Source organism: Aotus nancymaae, unplaced genomic scaffold (genome assembly GCF_030222135.1).
Source record: "Aotus nancymaae isolate 86718 unplaced genomic scaffold, 86718_ANA_hifiasm-v0.15.2.pri h1tg000057l, whole genome shotgun sequence".
In the NCBI taxonomy this organism is placed as follows: domain Eukaryota; kingdom Metazoa; phylum Chordata; class Mammalia; order Primates; family Aotidae; genus Aotus; species Aotus nancymaae.
In genome coordinates this window covers 37699752-37724085 of record NW_026988471.1, presented here as the reverse complement: position 1 = coordinate 37724085, position 24334 = coordinate 37699752, and the positions used below count along the sequence as shown (strand labels likewise).

The window sequence follows — 24334 nt, the reverse complement described above, 5'->3', positions numbered from 1 at the left end:
GTCAGCAAGGAAATAAAAGAGGGGCCTACCTTGAAATAGTTTAATGAATTCTTCATCTCAGTAACTTTTTCTTCCATGGAACATCTGCAGCTCTTAACCTTTTCTTCCAAAGCGTATTCTCCATGTTGAATTCTTGACAGTTCTTGCATTGCTTCTGTGAAACCAGTTTTGAGTTCAGAGGCTAGGGCCTGCAACTAAATAATACATGAAAAGTTAACTCAATTTGCTGAAAATTATTACAAGTGGCACCATTGGCCCTTGAATCTTTCTTTTGCTTGAGAAACAAGGCTTCTGCAAATCTACAGACCTCATTTACTAGTGTACTTCAGTTTGGACAACTTAAGACAAACTTGGCCCCATTCGTCTAAGAAAAAGAGCGTCTTCTTTATATAGCACATGCTGAAGCTTGAAAAATGACAAGTAAGCCAGCCATTAATTAAGTTTACAAGTACTTCTGCAAGCTTCTATTTATTCTGACACCTTTGATTAAAATGAGATTTACTTGAAAAGAAACATGTATGTGAATCTTGATCCAATAACTCTTCAAAATCTGTGAAAGAAGAAAATGGGTCATATTCTCTCTGGTTATTATAAGAAGTAAGGCAATTCAGTTCTTGCTTTGTTAAGAAATTAAAAAACAAACAGTAAGAACTAAGCATAACTGAGAATTTATTTGAAAGAAAAGAAGGTTTTTTTAAAAAAATACTCTTGGATGGTATCATGGGAAAAGGGAGGTAATGGTATTTTCAATGACGGTAGGCTTTAATGAATATGGTAGGAGCTCAGAATGTTGTTGATGGTAATATGAGTCATCTTCAGCAGTCAGTCCTGGTCACGTAGGAGATCACACACTGAACTTCTATTGTCACCTCCGACATCATGAAAGAGGTGTTCAATTTTGGATCAGGTAGGGTACAAATCCTAGTTCTGTCCTAAAGTACTAAGACCTTAGGCATGTTGTAGCAGTTTCCTCATTCATAAAATAGGTATGATAATATCTATTTCACAGGGCTGTCTTGAAAATTAAATGCATAAATGTAGGTAAGCTGCCTACCACAGCACATACTTGGTACACAGATGTTCAAGAAATGTTCATTCTTCTCCCCCTTTAGGTGGCAAATCAAAAAGTTAAGCACAAACAGAAATGTGGAGAAAATAAAGCACTTCTAAAGTTCAGTTTTATTTATTGAACACATGAAAAAAACATTTTCAACAGACAGTAAGTTAATAATAACAATAAGATAATAACATTACTTTCTTGACATTTATGATCTTACACTCTGCTAAGTGGAGGAACTCTTAGCTCCACATGTCTCTTTAAAACAGAATCATTTAGAAGGTTTATTCTATAATCAAGTTTTGTTGTTGTTGTTGTTGTTGTTGTGTTGTTTTGTTCTGTTTTGAGACAGGGTCTTGCTCTGTCACCCAGGCTGGAGTGCAGTGGCATAATCTCGGCTCGCTGCAAACTCTGCCTCCCAGGTTCAAGTGATTCTCCTGCCTCAGACTCCCAAGTAGCTGGGATTACAGGCACTCACCTCCACGCCCAGTTAAGTTTCATATTTTTAATAGAAATGGGGTTTCACCATGTTGGCCAGCCTGGTTTCAAATCCCTGACCTCAAATGATCTGCCCACCTTGGCCTCCCAAAGTGTTGGGATTACAGGCATGAGCCACCATGCCTGGCCTCAAATATTTTTCTTTTAAAGGAATGAAAACTAAAGTCCAGATACCTTCACAAAGTTTCTTTGAATGTGTATTTCTGAACATTTTCAGAATCAGGTCATCCACATGGTTTCCACCTACAAAGGCACCTCCCACTCTACAGTGTCTCCTGTATCACATTGTAAAAATGTGGGTTTTTGTGGTTCATTGTGCCTTACAAAGGATTGCTGGGAGTAGGGAGAAATAAGAGGAACCAGAGAGATCATTTTGAGGAAAAAAGCAGGGCCTGTCAAGTGTTTGGGGCTAGAAGGCTGGGAAACATCATGAACAATCTATTTTTCATTTCAATTATTTAAAATTGTAATTAATCTTTGCAATGGATTTTGGCACATGTCCTAATTTAGTCATCATGGTGGATTAAATCACCAGATCAACCACTTTCTGATCTGATAATTTTTCATTATGTAAATGTATCTTCTGTGAGCAAAAAAAAAAAATAAATAAAAATAAAAAATTGAGAGCTATGTAGCGTCAAATCAAAAATGTATGCAAGTTTTAAAATTGGAAGAAGGAAAGCTGACATTCATCTTAGTGACATTCACTTAGGTTTCCTGCTTGGAAAAAAAAAAGGAACCACTATCCAACAGAAATAGGTTTCATTACCTTGCTCTCTTAGGCAGAATTTTTTGCAGAGACCAAAAGGCAGCAGCAAACTCCTAGGAAAAGGACCTTTCCTTCCCTGCAGAACCTCAGTTCTCAAAAAATTATTAAAATTTTCCCCTAACAGCCAGGTGACATAGGTACTCTGGGTCTTTGGAAGCTATTTTTGAGTCATGTGCCCATTTCCTACCAACATACTACTCTGAGCTCCATGGGTACCTGCTACTGAAGTCTTGCTACTGCTTTGTAAACAGCTTCACAGCACTGACCAGCCAGGGAGGGAAGCTGTCAGGAGGACACACACCTGATACAACATGTCACTTTTAAGATGCTGAGGGATCCTAATCTCTTCAGCCCCTACACAGTGGTTTTCAACTACCAACCTGACCACTCCCTTGTGAACAATAAATACTGTGAAGACACCGTCTTATCTTTTCTCTGCTCTCTCTTCAGCTTTCTTTTTTGACACCCCACAGCCCACCCCAAGGATTAGAAACGGGTGTCTACCTTGTTCTCCAGCGAGTTGAACACGTTCCTCATCTCGTTGATTTTTTCATGAAGCTGCTCTAGAGAGGTTATGATCCCTCCATCCTGCCGCTGGAGGCGGGCTCCCACTGGAGGTAGGTTCAGGGAAGACTTGTACTTCAAAGCCTACGGTACCACAGAGGGCATCTTAGGCTCAAATAAATAGGGGAGAGGAGTCCGAATTCTTCCTATTTCCTGCTCTTAATTTCTGAGTTTCAATTTTCTTTCTTTTCTTGGCTTCTTAACTCTTCTTAAGATGAATTTTAGTCAGTGTCTTCCAATTTTTTTTTTCATGAAAGATCTCTCAGGCCTCAAATTTAATTTTCATAAATTTCAACTTGTGTTTTACAGACATTTCTTCCTTTTTGCCACATTACCCAGGTCAGGAGGCTACCAAGAGGTAAATTAGGGGAACTGGACCTGTGCCTTGGGAACCTTGCAAAGTCATAAATGTCGATGTTTGGGAAACCTCCCAATTCCTACAATTGTTGAAGAGCAAAAGCCAGGTGTTCCGCAGTGGCACATACATGATGGCAAGGAAGCCAAGGTAATTGCTTTGGTTTCCCCCTAAACCAGGGTCACTGCAGAAGCAACATGAGTTTTCTGCCAACTTCCGTCTTCCAATTGTAGGGCTCTTTATTGATCCCCAGAAGTGCAATGATTTAAAATACAAAGTGAGCAGCAAGTAATTTGAATGTCAACAGTAAACTTCCCAAATCGACTCCTCTATATTCCCTTAAAGTCATTCTTGCAGGGCCTTATTGAGACTGACATGAAGCCTCGTGCACTGGAAATTTCTCTTATTGATCCCTGGATACATTACAGGCCTAGAAGAGTTAATTTCTCTGGTATCAGAACATTCCTCAATGGCAAGAAGAGACTGAGGCTCAATCAGGATTTACAAATCCTGGAAAACTTTCAATGGCAGTTTTGATGATGAAACCTATTACTGTAGGACTGGTTCCCATAGTGTTTCAATTAGAGGTCGTTTTGGCACATCACCTCTTTTAAAAATTATTTTCATTACAGAGAAAAATAAAGAAGAAAAAAGAGAATTGCCAAATAGAATCATCACGAATTTCATTATTTCAATATTACCACTAACTCTCACATTTCCTTCTATTTTGTTCTATGCATATAAATGCAGATATTTATATGGTTGAAATCACACTGCAGATACATTTTGATTCTACCTCTCTTTTTTCCCTCCTAATATTCCAATAAGGCATTTACAATACCCTTCAAAATTTTTCTGAATGTCTACTTTTGATGGCTACATAATATTCCATCCTATGAATTTGCCAGACTTTACCTACCAATTCACTTTTGTTGGAAATGTATGTTGCTTATAATTTTTCAATGTTATAACTAATGCTGCAAATTATGTTTTTGTTTTAAAGTTTTGTATATATTTCTAATTATTTCCTTAGAATAAATTCCTAAATATGAACTTCCTGTGGGTCAAAGATGTTAGTAGTATTTGACCCAAAGGGAAAGCTACTATATCACAGGGAGGCAATCTGTTTAACGAATTAATACAAGTTAGATTTGACCAGAGGATTTGAAAAGTTATGGTAATATGTCTGTTTATTCTTGGAAATGTTATATATGATATATAATGTCCTAAATTAGTGGATTTGGAAAAACATATCTTGAATAATAAAATACATGAAACAATAGAAATAGAAGAAGCCACAGTGTTTACATTCCTAAGGCTACAAGTGAGCTTAAAACACAGTTGAAGTTCAAATCATTAGTGTGAATGTTGGGTTAGCACTAAATTGTGCAGTTACTACATCTGTTGCCTTAATTATGGGATCCCCTTCTTATGTTAATGGGATCATAATTTTTATAATCCATATGCAAAATGAAGTAATAAAGGGTAAAATGATACCACCTGAGTCTGGAAAAGAGATCTGATTCAACAACTCTGAGGGGGTATGTGCAGTGAACAAAGGATAAGATAAAAAGGAAATAGGGAATAGACTTTTCTAAAAGTTTCTAACAATTACACACACTTACCAGAACTAAATATTATTAATTATTATTTGCTAATTAGTCAAAATATAGTACTCCTTATTTTCATCATTGCTTCTTTGAGCTTCAACTTTTTCTTAGCCATCTATAACTTTACTTTGGTAAACTGTCTGTGTTCCTTGCTCATTTTCTACTGGGGTTTTGGAAGTTTCCATTTTTATTGGCCTTCATGAACTACTAATTTATGATTAAACTTTTGAAATATTAATGTGTCTGTTCTCACTCATAGGCAGGTGTTGAACAATGAGAACACATGGACACAGGGAGGGGAGCATCACACACTGGGGTCTGTTGAGGAGGTTAGGGGAGGGACAGAGGAGGGTGGGGAGGTTGGGGAGGGATAACATGGGGAAAAATGCCAGATTTAGATAACAGAGGGATGGAGGTAGCAAACCATATTGCCGTGTATATACCTATGCAACAATCCTGCATTATATGCACATGTACCCCGGAACCTAAAGTACAATTAAAAAAAAAAAGAAATACTGTTGTGTCTTCCTAATTTTGTTATTTGCCTCTAAATTTGTTTAGAATATTTTTATGATGGAAATAGTTTAAATTATAATGTGGATGAACTCCAAATCTCTTTCTTTGTGATTTCTTCCAGTGCTTTTTAACTTAGAAAGACATTTCACATTTGGAGACAAATGAAATATTCACTTATTTTAAAATTTTATGGTTTGAATTTTTAATATTTAAACCTTTAATCCACTTTGGAGTTTGTTTTGATTAGAGTATGAAGTGAGGATCTCTTCTTTTTTTCCAAAAGACCCAGACAAAATCTTCCCAACACTGTTTGGCACAAGACTAAATGAGTGCATCAGACCTCTTGGCTCAAAGCAATATAGACATCTTGTAATATAGTCATCCATTCATTCATTCAGTTCGTATTTATTGAATATGTATTATATGCCAAGCATTGTACTTTACACTGAGAATTCAACAGAGAGCAAAATGGACTAAATTCCTGCCCTTAGAGCTTACATTCTATATGAGGAGACAGAAAAAAAAAAAAAAAACAGGTAATATATACGATAATGTCAGGTAGGGATGGGATCTATCCAGAAAATAAAGTGAGATAGAGAATGACCAAAATTTCATATTTTGCTTCAGGTGCCTTCCCTTCTACTATAGATTTTATTCTGTTATGGTTAACTCCTCCCCAGTTCCCTCCTTCCTCTTTCTCTTCTTCTTTCTTTACTTCTCCTCTTTCTTCTTCTTCTTTTGGTTAAATGTTGCTTGGAGTAAACAGACTGGGGCTTAGGAAGTGTTCTTTTAAAACAAGGATGGGGTTATGATAGCATCACAGAGGTCATAGAGACCAACTTCACTTCCATTGCTTTGTGTGATCCACTGTGAACAGATGTACTAGGATTTGTAACACAATAAGATAATGAGGCCACCCCCACTGCAGCTATATTTAGCCAACATTCAGGGAGTGACCTACATAAAATCTAGAATAGACTTTAAATCATACCTGACTTTAAAGAGGTACTCACATTCATTCAAATGTCATACACAGGTTAGATGAGAACAGAGGGGAGGTGGGCAAGGAAAGCATTTGGAGGACTTGGACCAGTGAGGCATCAAATCGGCGCTGAGTGAAAACCAATTTTTGCTTCTAGGCCTTTGTTCAAGCTAGTCCCCTGCCCCAAACAACCTTACCTATACCTACTTGTCAAATGATCAACTTGTCCTTAAGTACCTAGCTCAAATCCTCCAGTCAATACTAATTCATCCCGTCCCCACAGAATTTTATCAATGCCTCTATTACAATCCTTTCAACAGTTTACCTTGTAAGAGCTATTATTCTTTTTTTTTTTTTTTTTTTTTTTGAGATGGAGTCTTGCACCATCACCCAGGCTGGAGTGCAATGGCGCCATCTCGGCTCACTGCAACCTCCGTCTCCTGTGTTCAAGTGATTCTCCTGCCTCAGCTGCCTGAGTAGCTGGGATTACAGGCATGCACCACCACGCCTGGCTAATTTTGTGTATCTTTAGCAGAGACAGAGTTTAACCATGTTGGCCAGGCTGGTCTCAAACTCCTGACCTTGTGATCCACCCACCTCAGCCTCCCAAAGTGCTGGGATTACAGGTATGAGCCACTACGCCCAGCCAACAGCTATTATTCTATGTGTTCTTCAGGTTATGGACAATAAAAATCAATGAGAATGTCTGTTTCATCTGTTTAATCTGCCACGAGGTCAAGCAGTAGACTCTGCACATAGTAACTGCTCAATAAATGTGCATTCTATTGAAATTAGGCAGTTTCCTCCATTCATCCTATAGCTGGTCTGAGATAGGGGCAATATGGTTAAGTAATGTTTTCATAATCCTATGTTGGCTTGCCCTAGTTTGGTCTATAGCAAAGATCTCTTACATAATTCTGGGAAGTAGTTGTCATTTTCACTTTACTGTCATTTAAACTCAACAAATCTGAATAACATTTCCCCCAAACTATCTACTCTTCTGGACTCCTATATTTCTGCTTGAGAGAGCACTCTCTTTTCCTAGTTACCAGGGCTTAAAACCTTAGAGCCAACTTTGAAAGCATCCTTTCTCCCAATCTCCCACCAAGCTCTGTCAATGTTTTCTTCCTTTTCAGATATTCCAGACAGCACTGCCTGAAGTCTGGAGAGGAGCATGGGTTTCCCTTGCCCAAGCTGCATTTATATTACAAATTATGTCAGAATAAAGTTCCATGATTTTTAAGAACAGAAATGTACTTTAAATTTATGGTTGGGAGACAGAAGCCAAGTAAACCCTACTTAGAAGAGCAAAGCAATCGCATCTTACTGCAGAGATGTTTTGCAGAACTTTTATCTTCCTTGTAAAGTAAATTGTTCCCATTGTTTAAAAAGAGCTTGAAAATTTTTCCTATACATATATTTGAACATTTGCAATGTTAACCCCCTTTTCATTCTCAATTTTCCCGGCTGACATAGAAAGTAAGAAAACAGATCTTTCCCTCTCCTCTCTGATGGACACATTACCTTGCAGTGTAACAGCCATGGCGATGGGGGCAGCCCGCAAGAGAAGCAGAGTGGAGGTGGGGGTGGTAGTGCTGCGTTTTATAAATGGGATAACTTGTCTTTCTTTTCTTTCTTTCTTTCCTTTTTTTTTTTTTTTTTTGAGATGGAGTCTTGCTTTGTTGCCCAGGCTGGAGTTCGGTGGTGCGATCTCGGCTCACTGCAACCTCCGCTTCCCAGATTCAAGCGGTTCTCCTGTCTCTGCCTCCTGAATAGCTGGATTACAGGTGTGCGCCACCATGCCCAGCTAATTTTTGTATTTTTAGTAGAGATAGAGTTTCACCATGTTGGTCAGGCTGGTCTCAAACTCCTGACCTCATGATCTGCCCACCTTGGCCTCCCAAAGTGGTGGGATTACAGGCGTGAGCCACTGCACCCAGCAAACAACTTGTCTTTTAATAATTAGTTCTCAGCCAAGCACAGTGGTGCTCCCCTATAGTCTCAGCTACTCAGGAAGCTGAGCTTGAGCCCAGGAATTAAAGACCAGCCTGGGCAACACAGAAAGACCCTGTCTCAAAAAAAAAAAAAAAAAAGAGTTCTCTCCAAAGTACACTGTGAGTAGTGGGACCCACTGCGCTGCCTGTCTCACAGCCCTGTTAAGAGAACAAGTGCAACAATATATATGGAAGCACTTGTGAGTGCTAAAAACATCTACGCATAAAGAATAGTCAGTCATCACTATTATACATGGGAGTATTCCAAACAATCGATTTGTCTTTACCTGGTAAATCTGCGTGGAAGGATTATTCACCGGCATATGTTCATTCTCTCCTGCAGGGAGAAAGAGCTTTGTTCAATCAACACTACTCATTCTGTCCCTATCCCCTTCAGATATATACAGGAAACAGGGGAACATACAGGATCCTACATTTGTGCCTGCATAACAAGAAACCAATGGTTCAAGAGGAACAAAAAATGAGCTGATGTATGTGGTATCCATATTCACACATCCTAATCACTAAACCATTATCTACCTGATAGACTCTTGCAATAGAAAACCACGTTCTACTACAGTAGGGAAGTTTCTCAAGCAAACTGAATGATGTGTGATTATTAAACACACAGAAAGGAGATTGCAGGAAGTGTCTTTATTATGTTCTTGAGGCTGACTGAAATTGACCTGCGGGGACAGTTCTATAATCAGGAAGGCAGCTCTTCACCAGGCACTTATTGATCTTAGTGAGCCTGCATAAAATGTCCTCTACTTCTCCCACCTCTGATCTTTGCCAGACTTCTGAACTGTGCCCTACTGTCACGGCCAAGTTCAGCTAAGGGAATCTTGCTGTCCTCCTAGGCAAGACGGCTGACAGAATTGTCAACGGAAAGGTTCTGGGAAGGATGCAGGCAGAAGAAAACAGTATTGTATAGTACTAGACTTCAAGAAACACAGGACACACATAGAAGAGGTAGTAGGTTGTAGAAAACCATTCACAGGCCTGGCACAGTGGCTCACGCCTGTAATTCCAGCACTTTGGGAAGCTGAGGCAGGTGGATCACCTGAGATCAGGAGTTGGAGACCAGCCTGGCCAACATGGTGAAACCCCATCTCTACTAAAAATACAAAAATTAGCTGGGCGTAGTGGTGGGTGCCTATAATCCCATCTACTCGAAAGACTGAGGCAGGAGGATTGCTTGAACCTGGGAGGTGGAAGTTGCAGTGAGCTGAGATTGAGATCGTGCCATTGCATTCCACCCTGGGCGACAAGAGTGAAACTCTGTCTCAAAAAAGAGGGGAGGGGAGGGGAGGCGAGGGGAGGAAAGGGGAGGGGAGGGAATGAGGGGAGGGGAAGGGAGGAGAGGGGAAAGGAGGGGAGGGGACTGGAGAGACCATTCACAACCTAGGGAGAAAAAGAGGTTAGCCTAGAATGTCTTTTTCAGAACCACATTGGTTGGCCATAAAGATGAGGCAATCCATGTAAAACATTCAGCTGGTTGCTTATCCATTTAGCTACTTCTCCAGTATGTCACAATGCATACATTGTATGCATCAGGCAGTTTATAGAGGAAACCCCTGGTTGCAAACATTTGGTTGTGTGGATGTGTATATTGTTCTCCTAAGGCATGCTGGTACAGGGAACCCCTCCAGCCTCGGTATTTAAGTTCATAAATAATATATAACCTTAGCCCAGAATTTATACACACAGAAGGCTGGCCCTACAAAATCCATTTGATTTGAAGTTACCGAAACTTCCTGCATAAGCTTGAGTAAAGATTATTTAAAGAATTTCATACTATGTCCCAACAGCCTGGTAAAATAGCAAGACTTAGGGCTTTGGAGGAAGGATCCAGATCCCAGACCTAACTTTGATACTTTGTAGTTGTCACTTGACTTCTCTATGACCGTTTCCTCTTCTGTAAATTGAAGATGATAAGAGAATCTACTTCTGTGCAGTCGTTTCTATATGGTAATGATTAAAAGAGAAAGCACTTATGCTTCTAGGCTAGTTTAGAAGGTGATAGATGTCTAGTAGTTGAATCTGTGTCTTGGCCTTACCCAGCTTATTGTTCTGAGAGAGTCCTAAAGTTATTGCTAAGAAAAATAAGATAACAATCCAGAACAAATTCTAATAGCATTTCCTATTTTTTCAGCACCCAGTCTATAGTCTTCATAGTCATTATATTATGATAGGGAAATGAAAATAGTTGACATATTGTCATGTCTCGAGATAGTGGTAAGACAAGACAAAAACGTACATTTCTTGAATCCTAAGCCCGAAAGCAAGACATAGGAAAAATCTGACCTTGCTTTGTTTTGGTTTTTTCCATAGTGCCGGTTACTTCTCTTCTCCCGCTTATTCTTCAACATTGCATCCTCATCGTCCTGGCTCAGGCCACCTCCTCTTCCCTGCACCTGTCAATTCAAATCAAGAGTAAGGGATAACAGGTAGAACTGTCAAAGAAACTGAACTTACTTCAGGTGTTAACTTTAAAAAATTGAAATGAACACAGCCTGAGGTACATGCAATTTCAGAAGAGGAAAAAATATTAAGTTGAGTAAACATTTAGCATCAAGATAAATGTCATTTTGTGAATACATATAAAATCCATTATTCAAATTTAGGGTAGTTTTTCAATATGCTACATTCTTTTTTGGATCAAATCAATTAATTAAGACCTATTGGTTTTATTAGCAAGTCATAGTTTATGGAAATTTTCTTTGCTTTTTTTTTCAGGGTCTTTCTCTGTCATCCAGGATAGGGTGCAGTGATGCAATCATGGCTCACTGCAGCCTTGACCTACTGGGTCAAGCCTCCCACCTCAGCCTCCCAAATAGCTGGAACCACAGGCACATGCCCCCACACTTGGATATATATATAAATATATATATTTTGTAGAGATGGGGTCTCCCTATGTTGCCCAGATCAGTCTCAAACTCCCAGGCTCAAGTGATAATCTGATCTTAGCCTTCCAAAGTGCTGGGATTACAGGTGTGAGCCACCATACCCAGCCCCAAGGAAATTATCTTAAGGAGAAAAACCTTGAGCAGTTATGAAGGCCAATACATCTGTTTCTATTCCATTAAATAGTACGTTTCTTGATAGCCTTGTCCCCACTTTCGGCACCTGGTAGACTCCTTTGCATCCATGAAATGCTAATCAAATGTGCTGTGTCTGTCGTGATCATTAGACATAAAGCTGCAAGGTTGGAATGCAATCCAACACACTCTCAGTGTTGAGGATACTGGCCCTCTTTTTAGTGATCCAGCATTTTAACCCTTTCCTAAGTTTGAAGAATTCCCCTGCCCTGTGAGGCTTGATCAGATGCCTCCCATTATAGAGGCTTAAAGCGCCAGGTTCTTCTAGCCTCCCTTGCAGCTAAGGCATGATAGATACATGACCCAGGACATACCACTCAGATGCATCTACCCCAATTAACACTGGAAGTTGCAAAAAGAATTCCTAAGGCAGATACTTGATATTCTTTCTACCTTTTAAGACAGCAGTGGCAGTGAGGGTAGTGGTGGTGACCATTATCTGTTACAAACATATTAGGAAATTCAAGGTGCTGTTTTCAGTGCTTTCCTCACTAGAACAGTTGTACTATGTAATTTAGGCATTGCTGCTAGCCATAGAATCCCAAACTCAGTTCTCCAGCTTCCCAGCAATTACATGAGCTGTCCATCTCCTTTCAACAAATTCCTTTGCTGCTTAAATCAGCCAGAGTTTGTTTTCTGTTGCTTATAACTAAGAAACCTGTTTGAAACAACACAAACATCTGAACACTATCCAAGATTAAGAAAACACAACTTTAAACTTTGTTCATCACTCTAGAATAGACAAATCTAATCTATACTGACAAAATGCAGATCAACAGTTGCCTAGAGCAGGAGGTGGAGGGATAACTGGGAAGAGGCATAGGGATTTTTCTTTCTTTTTCTTTTCTTTTTTTTTTTTTTGAGACAAGTTCTCACTCTGTTGCCCAGGCTGCAGTGCAGCAGCTTATGATGGCTCACTGTAGCCTTGAACTCCTGGGCTCAAGTGATCCTCCCATCTCAGCCTCCTGAGTAGCTAGGACTACAGGTGGATGCCACTATGCCTGGCAGATTTTTTTATTTTCATAGTCAGGGGACTCACTATGTTACCGAGGCTGGTCTTGAACTCCAGGGCTCGAGCGAATCCCCTTCCTCAGCCTCCCAAAGTGCTGAGATTGTAGTCATAAGCCACTATGCCTGGCTGCACAGGAAACTTTTTAGGATGATAGAAATGTTCTACTGCTTAGATAAACAAACAAACAAAAAAAGAAATGTTCTACTGCTTAATTGTGTTAGTGGTATATGGGTGCACTAATTTGTCAAAACTCATTGAATGTGTATTTTAATTGTGTACATTTTATACATAAATTATACCTGAAGAGAGTTGATTTAAGGGTGTGGTGGCTCATGCCTGTAATCCCAGCACTTTGGGAGGCTGAGGTATATGGATCACTTGAGGTCAGGAGTTGAAAACCAGCCTGGCCAACACGGTGAAACCCCGTATCTACTAAAAACACAAAAAATAGCTGGACATGGTGGCAGGTGCCTGTAATCCCAGCTACTGGGGAGGCTGAGGCAGGAGAATTGCTTGAACCTGGGAGGTGGAGGTTGCAGTGAGCCAAGATCATACCACTGCACTCCAGACTGGGTGACATAGCAAGACTCTGTCTCAAAAAAAAAAATAATAATAATAATAATAAATAAAAATAGGCAGGGCACAGTGGCTTATGCCTGTAATCCCAGCACTTTGGGAGGCTGAGGTGGGCAGATCACCTAAGGTCGCAAGTTCGAGACCAGCCTGATCAACATGGAGAAACCCCATCTCTACTAAAAATACAAAATTAGCCAGGCATGGTAGCACATGCCTGTAATCCCAGCTACTCAGGAGGCTGAGACAGGAGAATTGCTTGAACCCAGGAGGCAGAGGTTGCAGTGAGCCAAGATGATGCCATTGCACTCCAGCCTGGGCAACAAGAACAAAATTCCATTTCAAGAAACAAACAAACAAAAAATAACAACAAAAAAAACACTTTACTATAAAATATGGAATGTGTCCAAACCAAATAATAATAATAATAATAATAATAATTAGTTGGCAGGGTGGGAAGATACACACTGGTAAAAAGCTATTGGAAAACAGCTACATAGTTATAAATGAGGAATATAAAGAAGGGACCAAAGTCAAGGCCATATGCTGTTTAAACTCTTGCGCATTTTTCATGTAAGCATAAAAGTTATGCCAGGGTAGGACATCTTTCATAACTATTTTAAATATTTTTTCACAGCCAATATAAACATTACTAAGATGAAGACTTTATTCTCCTTAGCAATTGTTAATTTACTTGATATCTAATCCATTCTAGGATGAATATAATTAAATCACAGAATGTTACAGTCAGAGTCCTGAGAAAATTATTCTCTCCAACTTACTCATTAACAAAAGAAGCAAATGAGACCTGAGGAGGGGAAGAGAAGTGGCCTGCCCAAAGCCACACAGCTTTAAAAATGGTCTTTAGAAGTGATTTCTGTTACTATTTTGAGGAAAAAAAATCTTTAAATATGCAAAGCCATGTCTTTATAGGATTTTTGTGGGTGACTTTTCCTGGAGATTTAGTCATTAATCTGTAACTAATTGAAAACAAAAAACAAAATATCCATATATCATAGGTAAAATGAAAACATACATTTTCTAAGCTAGAATATCCTCATACTCACGTATATACACATGACCACTTATTTCAAGACATAATACTTTATTTATTTTATTTTTTGTAGAGATGGAGTCTTGATCTGCCCAGGCTGGAGTGCAGTGACATGATCATAGCTCAGTGTAACCTGGAACTCTTGGGCTTAAGGGACCCACCTGCTTCAGCCTCCCAAGTATCTTGGATTACAGGCATATGCCACCATCCATGGCTAATTTTTCACTTTTTGTAGAGACAGCATCTCCCCATGTTGCCCAGACTGTTCTTGACCTCCTGGCCTCAAGCAATTCTTCCACTTTGTCCTCCCAAAGTGTTGAGATTATAGGCATGAGCCACTATGAGACATAATAAACATGTATGATGGATAGTAAGTTAGAAATTTTACTTAGTAAATTACAAAAGCAACAAAACTACATTAAAGGCAAGGCATGGTGGCTCACGCTTATAATCCCAGCACTTTGGGAGGCTGAGGCAAGCAGATAGCTTGAAGCAGGAGTTCAAGAACAGCCTGGCCAACATGTTGAAACTCTGCTCTACTAAAAATATAAAAATTAGTCAGGCATGGTAGCGCACACTTGTAATCTCAGCTACTCGGGAGAATCACTTGAACCCAGGAGGCAGAGATTGCAGTGAGCCAAGATCGCGCCACTTCACTCCAGCCTGGGGAACAGAGTGAAACTCCATCTAAAAACAAAAACAAAAACACTACATTAGAGAAAATTTGGAAAGTATATAGGGGACAAAACAACTGTAATGCTTCTACTTAAACAACTATACTGATCACTTGTTTGTATTGACGGTTAATATTTTTTCTCTGGAATGTTTTATACAATTATTAATGAAGCCTACCTAAAATTTTATGCCTACCTTTCCCATCTATATTATAGCATAAACATTTTACTTTCTTTTAAAAATTGGATCATGGCTGAGTGCAGTGACTCATGCCTGTAATCCCACCACTTTGGATGGCCAAGGATGGAGGATCGCTTGAGGCTAGGAGTTCAAGATCAGCCTAGGCAACATAGCAAGATCCCATCTCTGTAAAGGAAAAAATAAAATAAACATGGGATTATTATTGTTGTACAGATGAGTGAAGAAAATCTTTTTAAAAATTAAAAAAACTGGACCATTATTATATATGCTGTTTTTATCGTGGCTGTTTGAGCAGAGGGTAAAAGTGTTTCTCCCCAATCCCAACTGATGTTAATAATCTCTAGTATTCTTTCATTCTTTTTTCCATCCTCATATAATTGCATGCAGTCATATACAGAATATACATATATGGAGTAGGGTTGTCATTGTAGGTTTATATATTATACTTCTCTGCATCTTACTCTCACTTAATACGTTGTGGCAATCTCTCCAAGTTGATTGGTATAGATCTAAGAAATTACTTTTTTTTTTTTTTTGAGATGGAGTCTCACTATCTTCCCAGGCTAGAGTGCAGTGGTAGGATCTTGGCTTACTGCAACCTCCATCTCCCAGTGTCAAGCGATTCTCTTTTCTTAGCCTCCACAGTAGCTGGGATTACAGGTACATGTCACCATCCCTAGCTAATTTTTGTATTTTTAGTAGGGAAAGGGTTTCACCATGTTGGCCAGGCTGGTCTCGAACTCCTGACTTCAGGTGATCTGCTTGGTTCGGCCTCCCAAAATGCTGGGATTACAGGTGTGAGCCACCACATTTGGCCCTAAGAAGTTACTTGTAATAGGCTCACGCCTATAATCCCAGCACTTTGGGAGGCCAAAGCGGGTGGATCACGAGGTCAAGAGATCGAGACCATCTATCTGGTCAACAAGGTGAAACCCCGTCTCTACTAAAAAATACAAAAATTAGCTGGGCATGGTGGCACACGCCTGTAGTCCCAGCTACTTGGGAGGTTGAGGCAGGAGAATTGCTTGAACCCAGGAGGCGGAGGTTGCGGTGAGCCGAGATCGCACCATTGCACTCCAGCCTGGGTAACAAGAGCAAAACTCCATCTCAAAAAAAAAAAGGTTACTTGTAATAATATTCCATGGTACAAATGAACTGTGTTCATACTTCTCCACTGATGAACATTCCCTTTATTTCCATTATTTTGCCACTGGAAACAATCTCACAACAAACATCTTGATACATAGAGCCTTACATATTGGTGTTTTTATTTATGTGGAGTTTCCATATATGTGGCTAGGCTGCTTTCCAAAAAGGCTATAACTATTCTCATTTCCCCCAGGAATGTTGCCTGAGTACCTTTCTCCTGCATTCCAGCCAGTAGTGGATTTTAACACTTTTTAGTTCTTGTCAGTCAGATGAGTGACAAGTGATAGTTGATAGTTACTTCTGCTGATTGCTAGTGCTACTGAGCATCTCTATGTTGTATACTTACTATACATTTAGATTTGCTTGTCTGTAAATTAACCCTCTGATTTGCCTAATTTTCTTTTGGGTTATCTGCCTTTTTTTTCCTTTACCAAGCAGTGAGAGCTTCTAAATAATATGTATTAACTGTTCATTTGTTATTTGCAATGTTTTTCCATTTATCTTTTTGCCTTTTGACTTCGTGGTCACTTTTGCTATTGAAATATTCTTTTTTTTTTTTTTTTTTTCCTGAGACAGAGTCTCTGTCCCCCAGCAGTGCAGTGGCACAATCTCAGCTCACTGCAACCTCCACCTCCTGGGTTCAAGCAATTCTCGTGCTTCAGCTTCCTGAGTAGCTCAGATTACAGGCATGTGCCACCACACCTAGCTAATTTTTTGTATTTTTAGTAGAGACGGGGTTTTGCCATGTTGTCAAGGCTGGTCTCAAGCTCCTGGCCTCAAGTGATCCACCCACCTTGGCATCCCAAAGTGCTGGGATTACAGACGTGAGCCATCTCACCCACCTGGTAAATTTTTTTTTAATTCTATTTTATTTTGTCATTAAGCTTATATTAGCCATAATGAATTAGAAGTTTTCCATCTTTTTCTATAACCTATAAAAACTTCAATTATGTTGGAATTATCTGTTCTTTTTTTTAATTGTGTTTTAGGTTTTGGGGTACATGTGAAGAACATGCAATATTGTTGCATAGGTACATACATGGCAATGTGGTTTAGAGCATAGCTATGAAACCATTTGATCTTGGTACCTTTTTTAAAAAGTAGGCAGATCTTCAAAGCCTTTTCAACTTTTCCAAAAGAAATTGATCTAGGCAACTTTTCAGCTTAATTTAGTCATTTATATTTTCCTAGGAACTATGTATTTCCTTAAGTTTGTCAAATTTGTTGACAGAGCCTGTAGTCTCAGCTACTTGGGAGGCTTAGGTGGAAGGATCATTTGAGCCCAGTAGTTCAAGGCTGCAGTGAGCTAGGATTGCACTACTGCACTCCAGCCTGAGTGACAGGGCAAGATCCTGTCTAAAAAAGAAAAAACAATTTGTTGACAGAGCATAGGCATTTTCCCATATGCTATATAAGGAATGGCGGAGGGAGAAAGAACATTTATTGAACAGCTGCTATGTGCCAAACACGATGCTTCATATTTTATTTATATTGTCTCATTTAATTAAATTCTCATATTGATTCTGTTGAAGATGTGTCATTATCCCCATTTTCTAGATGAGACTACTGAGGCTTGGGAAAATGAGGTAATAATATGCCAGGATCATGGCAGAGGGAGCCAGAATTGTAATTCAGGCAGGTCCATACAATTTCAGAACTGGTTCTTTTATTTGTTACTTCTGGCTTTCTCCAAATAGTTTCAGAATCATTTTATTTAGTGACTAAGAAATAGTTGCTTAAGAAAATGTGTCATCGTTTTCTTTCCCTCCCCTAATTACTAGGGTAGTTTTTGGCTTTTACTATATTAAATGAATATAAAAAGAAATAGAGTCCTTCTTCTTCATATTTAGGACATTTTTTTTCTTAAGCTAAGTTTCCAGAAGAGAATTTCTAGGTTGACAAGAACGACTGTGATAATGAATGATATGTATTAAAGAGTACATTTTAAAATGGAGCATAGTAACAGGATTATATAGAAAGGTAATATGACTTATTCTGGAAAAAGCCTTGATATGATTATGGAAGTCCCTTTGAGATCTCACTTGTAGTCTGCTCTTCATTTCATACTGGGAATTCCTCACTCTGAGCCTAGTAATTTTCACTCTGCCGTTGCTAGCCCTTGAATCACTGCCTACTTTTGAATAAATAACCATCAGATGCTGCCACATGCCTCTCACCAAGTTGATGTGGCTCCTATTCCCCCCGACCTTCCTCCGTTCTTTCCATCTCTATGGTTGCAGTGCCAACCCCTATAAACATCCATTCAGGCCTTGGTAGACCCTCGGGAAAATATTAAGTTTTTAGAAAGAGCCTGTTGGTCTCTATATCATGCCTGATCATGGTATAAAGCAGTGGTTTTCAGTTTATATTTTTCGAAGCCCTCAGTCATCCTTGAGTCTGTCTTGAGTGCAGAGAGGAAGCCACCAAGCTGATGGGGTTCTGGGTCCCCCTTCTTACCCCCCACTTCAACCAGAGTCTCTCTGTTCTTGTCTGATTCACATACTACAGCTTTTGGGAAGGATTTCCTTTTTTTAATTTTTTTTTTTTTTTTTTTTTTTTTTTTTTTTTTTTTTTTTGAGACAGGGTCTCACTCTGTCACCCAGGCTGAAGTACAGTGGCACGATCATGGCTCACTGTAGCCTCAACCTCCTGGGCTCAAGTGATCCTCCCACCTTGGCCTCTCAAAGTGCTGGGATTATAGGAATGAGCCACAGTGCCTAGCAGGGAAGGACTTCCTTTGAAGATTAGTTTCCACTGCTTAAAAACAAGGGTTCTAAAATTATATATAAAGAGAAATAAGGATGTTGAAACAATAAGAAGTTATAGCCAGAGTTTTCAGTATTCTTTAGGTTTCTGTTAACTTATTATTTTAAAAATTTTTCTAAATTAATTCAGAAAATGTTTTAAAATAATAAGTTAACAGAAATCTAAAGAATACTGAAAAGTCTCCTGACCCTCCCCAAGACTGACCTAGAATGTGTACCCTCCTCCCCACATACACACATAAGACCACAAAAACTGAGGATTGTCTATTACTTTCCAATTACTGCTGTGACAGAAAAGGAAAGTTTTACACTTTGGGGAATTGAAATTAATTGAAAGCAGACTTGAGTTAATTTCCATTTCAGTGTCCTTTATTGAACAGGTCTTTAGTGTCCATTTCTAATTTAGTAGAATGAGAACTTTTTATGCTGGGGGGAGGGGGATGAGGAAATACTTTCCCCTGAAACTAAAATAATTCATCAGGACAAATCCTGCAACCATTTTCAAGAAGAGGGTCTATATGATCTCTGTGATGTAGAAAAAATGCTTTCAATGTTATGAAGAGGGCTATTTGCTTGTTTTTTTCTATACAGCCTAAAAGCAGCATTATTTTGTGACAGTAACACTTTGTTTGTTCATGTTTTGTAGTTTTCAAAGCACTCTCATGTACATTATCTCACTTGATCACTACAGCAATGCTGTGCAGTAGGCCAAACACATGTTCCATTCATTTTATACCCAAGGAAGCCATAGCATGTACAAATTATTTGCCAAAAGTAACACCAGAAGTCGCTTCAAGTAAGACCAGTAGTCTTTCTATGATTCTCTAAATAAACTGCTTCATGTCACAGTATTCCAAAGCACTGTAATTTAAGGTACCACTTTAAGGTACCACTGTCATTTTTAAAAAGTTATCATGTGGGCTCTGATGGCTATCTGAATAAACAGGTTGGATGGACCGATACAAGGAAAAAAGTTTTGGCAGGTCTGATGAGAGAAAGAGATTGAGAGAAAGGGAAATAATATTAAGTCAGACTAAAAAGAGGGATGCAACCACCAATTCAGAGAACATGAAATATTATTTGTAAAATTCAATACACAATTTGTGGCCAATAATTTCTAAAAGCTAGCTGAGATGAATAATTTTCTAGGAAAATATACATTACTGAAATTTGTTTTTAAAACACTAGAAATGTTTTTATCCAGAACAACTATCTGTAGAAAATATTTAAAGGGAAGGTCAAATATCTACTCTCTAATAAGAAATGATTCAGCAAAATATCACCTAAATAAATAAATAAATAAACAAACATAGTCTAAATAAAATGCCAGAAAATAAAAATATAACACTATGATCGGCAAAGTATGTTCTAAAATAAAAGATGGCTTAATGCTTATGAAATGATTAATAGAACTGATTAATCAATGTAATGCAACAAGACAAAGAGTACAGTGTGACCCTAGAAGCAAAGTGGTAAGGAGATAAGACAATTCTCACAATATGTAAATACACAAGTGTTTAAAACTAGGATACTTCAATGAAAATATAGCTTTTTATGCCCACAACCAAACAAAATCATCCTTGAATACACAGCAGTTTAAAGTGGCAAAGCCAATAAATTAAAGAATTAAAATTAAAATAGGAGTCTGGCGCAGTGACTCATGCCTATAATCCCAGAATTTTGGGAGGCCAAGGAAGGTAGTTCGCTTCAGCCCAGAAGTTTGAGACCAGGCCGGGCAACATGGCAAAACCCTGTCTCTACAAAAAATACAAAAAAAAAAAAAAAGTTAGCCAGTCGTGGTGGTGCACTCCTGTAATTCCAGTCACTCAGGAGACTGAGGTGGAAGAATCACCTGAACCCAGAAGTCAAGGCTGCAGTGAGCCATGATAGAGCCACTGCACTCCAGTCTGGGTGGCAGAGTGAGAACTAGTCTCAAAAAAATTAAAATAAATAAAAGAATTAAAATAGGACTCTGTCACCAGACATCTCAAATAATAAGTGGCCTTATTTTGAAAATGGTCATTGGTGCTCAAGTCAGGTTCTTATGTGACCCCTTCTCAAATATGGGTGCTGCTAGAAACAGGGTGGCTCCTGCCACTGAACTAGGTCACAAGGCCATCACCCCTCTTAATTAAATGCCTCCATCCCCAGACTGTGAGCAACTAAGGAGCACACAGGGAGTTTTATTCATCTTTCTGTCTCCAGCTCCTGGCACCATTCTTAACATACTCTCAACAAATGTTTGTGGAAGTGACCTGAATTCTCATGCAATAGACTACCAGAGAAACATGCTTTAACTACAACTTGCTTCGCATCAACAATAAAGACTTAGTGGTAAATATAAAGAGTTTGGCCTGAAGATAATTTTCATTAGGAAAAAAGCCCTGTTTTATTTTAATAAGCAAAGTTCCACAGGCAGAAACGTATCCCCTTGTTTCCACTCCCTGGCTTGAAAAACCAAGAGAGAGCAAGCTCTCCTAGTGAATGGTCCCACCCCAAAACGAACTGTAGTGATGTGCATCACTGCCAGCAGCCCCAAAGTGACCAGAGCCAGTGAGAACAGGAGCAAAGCACAGAGAATAGATCCATAGTTCGGGAGCACAGAAGGCTCAGAAATGAAATAACAAAGATCTTTCCATCCTCACTCCACTGGTAGGTTAATTTTTGTCATTGTTCACCTAAGATCAGTCAGGAGAAAGTAAATTCGTCGAGTTAATATGTGTCTACATCAATCAGGAAAAAAAGAACATGAGCATGCTATCACACACACAGAAACAACCACTGGCCAGAGATTATTTTAAGTTTAAAAATGCCTCATTGAAAACATGAAAACTATCAAGTTTCAGATCAGGGCTGAAAGTCACTTCCAGGGGCTCTTCTGACTCATTTTTATGCTTGGTATACTTAAATGTCTCAGAACCAGATTTTGTGAGCCTGAATGTCTCCCAGTCTCTGCATCTGATCAGGGAAAATGTGCTTCGTCTCTTATCTTATCCTGATTTGACTCTCTTTAATCTCAATCTTTCAAACACATTCTCTCTCTGGATTCATCTGAGTGTAAGTTAAAAGCCTCCTGGAGGCCAAGCACGGTGCTCAAACCTATAAATCTCAGCACTTGGAGAAGGTGAGACAAGAGGACCACTTGAGCCCAGGAGTTCAAGACCAGTCTGGGCAACATAGTGAGACCCCATCTTTACAAAAAGTTTTATTTATTTATTTATTTATTTAACTGGGCATGTTGGCATGTACCTGTAGTCCCAGCTACTTGAGAGGTTGAGGTGGGAGGATTGCTTGAGCCCACGAGGTCAAGGCTGCAGTGAGTAATGACTGTCCCACTGCACTCCAGCCTGGATGACAGAGTGAAACCCCCCCCTCAAAAAAAAAAAAAAAGCCTCCCAGAGACACTGTGCAAGAGGCAGAGAGCCCCAGTAAATATCTACTTAAAAAGACAAAAAAGTGACTGTCACTATACATTCATTAAGTAAGTCCCGATTAATCGGAAGGAAAGACAAAGAAGGACAAGAGTGCTCTCCTGGGAAATGCTGGAGGGAAAGAACCCTGGGCTCCAGAGACAACTCCCTCCAGTCCTAGAGATGGCTCTGATTTGCAGAGGAGTATATTAACATGGAAAAACTTTAGTCCTCAGGAAATGTTCCTTCTGCTAAAGCAGAGGCAGTTCCAGGACTCCCAAGATCTGAACCAGGTGGCTGAGTTAGTAGTACCTTGTGAAATGGATCATCAGTCACTAAAGCTTAATTTAGGTGAGAGGGGAAACCAGGTTACTGCTGCCCCTCATGGGAGAACTTTTTTCATAGTTCAGATGAAATGACATTCAATTTGGAGCTGCCTTTGGCACTTTCAGAACAGCTAGGAAGGAGAAAAAGAGTACAATTCAATCTTCAGAATGACTATAATTTCCCACTACTGCTCAGTGAACAAAAACTCCCAGTGAGCAAAGCCTTCAAAAGTTGGAAATCATAGTCAAACTTTGAAAATCAATGACCTCAGTTAGAAAAATAGCCCACAGCCCATGCATACTTGACAGGGGTCAGCAATGGTCTCTGGGTACTAAAACCACAGCACATCCCCCTACAGAACTAGTCCACTTACAGGCCTATCTGGGGATCTCAGTCCTACAACCCTCTGCTCTCTGCCAACCAAGTCCTGCTCAACCCTCAAAGGGCAACTCATGTCTTAGGGCAACCCTCATGAAGCCTACCTTGGCCATTCTCCTCAACTGTCATCTGTCATCTCTCCTCACCTAACCCAAGGATCATCTTTCTTTAAAGACAGGGGGTCTTACTCTGTCACCAAGGCATGGTGCAGTCATGGCTCACTCAAGCCTTGACCTCCCAGGCTCTTCCCACCTCAGCTGCCCAAGTAGCTGAGACTACGGGAGTGCACCACCACACTCAGCCCATTTTTTTTTTTTTTTTTTTTTTGTAGAGACAGGGTTTCACCATGTTGCCCAGGCTGGTCTCGAGCTCCTGTGCTCAAGTGATTCTCCCACCTTGGCCTCCCAAAGTCCTGGGATTATTACAGGCATGAGCCACTGCACTTGGCCAAGTCTCACCTTATAACGCATTATTATCACAGAGCCCAGCAGCAGAAGCCTAGCTATGGGAAAGAGTCAACATTTTTGTTGACCAATGACAAGTGTAATTTCATCATTAGTTTGATTATTTCTTTTAAATTTCCTCTTATTTCATACGTGCCCTCCCTAGAGCTAAAGCATACTGAACCCCACCAATGAGCACATTTTTACCATATCTGAAAAGTTTAGAACAAGGAGAAAAGGGCTAGAGACATTCCATAAGGAGACCAGAATGCACTGGGGCAGGTTTTGCTAAGAAGCTATTTTCTGATTCCTCAATCTAGTATTGTATTATTTCAATTTCTTTGTTTGGAACAAGTTGGGACAGGAATAAGTTAATAAAAAATAGAAGAGAAGTGTTCCATCCCTCTGCCTCCAAACTGAATTACATACTTCTCCTTTGTCCCAGATAGTTACATAGCAATCCTGTTCTTCAGATTTTTTTTTTTTTTTTTTTTTGAGACAAAGTCTTGCTCTGTCACCCAGGCTGGAGTTCAGTGGCACAATCTTGGCTCACTGCAACCTCTGCCTCCTGGGTTTTTTTTTTTTGTAGAGATGGAGTTTCACCTGTTTCCCAGGTCATGTTGTCCTGATCTCAAACTCTTGGGCTCAAGCAATTTGCCCACCTGGCCTCCCAAAGTGTTGGGATTATAGGCATGAACCACTGCACCTGGCTTCTTCAGCACTTTTTAAGGTATTTAAGGAAAGACACTGAACAACCTCACTTGAAATCTATTCTAGGACTGCTTAAGCATGCCACAAGGAAGTCAGCCCCTGTGTAGATTATGCTCATTTCATCTTGCTCTGATGTTACTGGAAAATGATTCCTTTACCTGAAGACAAGTTGATCTAACAGGGCACATAC

General features: G+C 39.5%; 1 protein-coding gene across 1 annotated transcript in view; it reads right to left on the bottom strand.

The window, feature by feature from the left end:
• ARHGEF33 (Rho guanine nucleotide exchange factor 33) overlaps nucleotides 1-24334 on the bottom strand; it is a 101259-nt gene that overhangs the window by 58816 nt on the left and 18109 nt on the right. The window contains exons 3-5 of the mRNA XM_021670789.2: nucleotides 10653-10762; nucleotides 8633-8682; nucleotides 30-194 (exon numbers count right to left, since the gene is read on the bottom strand). Of these exons, the coding sequence (XP_021526464.1) occupies nucleotides 30-194; nucleotides 8633-8682; nucleotides 10653-10677 (240 nt within the window). The 5' untranslated portion in view covers nucleotides 10678-10762. The remainder of the gene's footprint in view (nucleotides 1-29; nucleotides 195-8632; nucleotides 8683-10652; nucleotides 10763-24334) is intronic.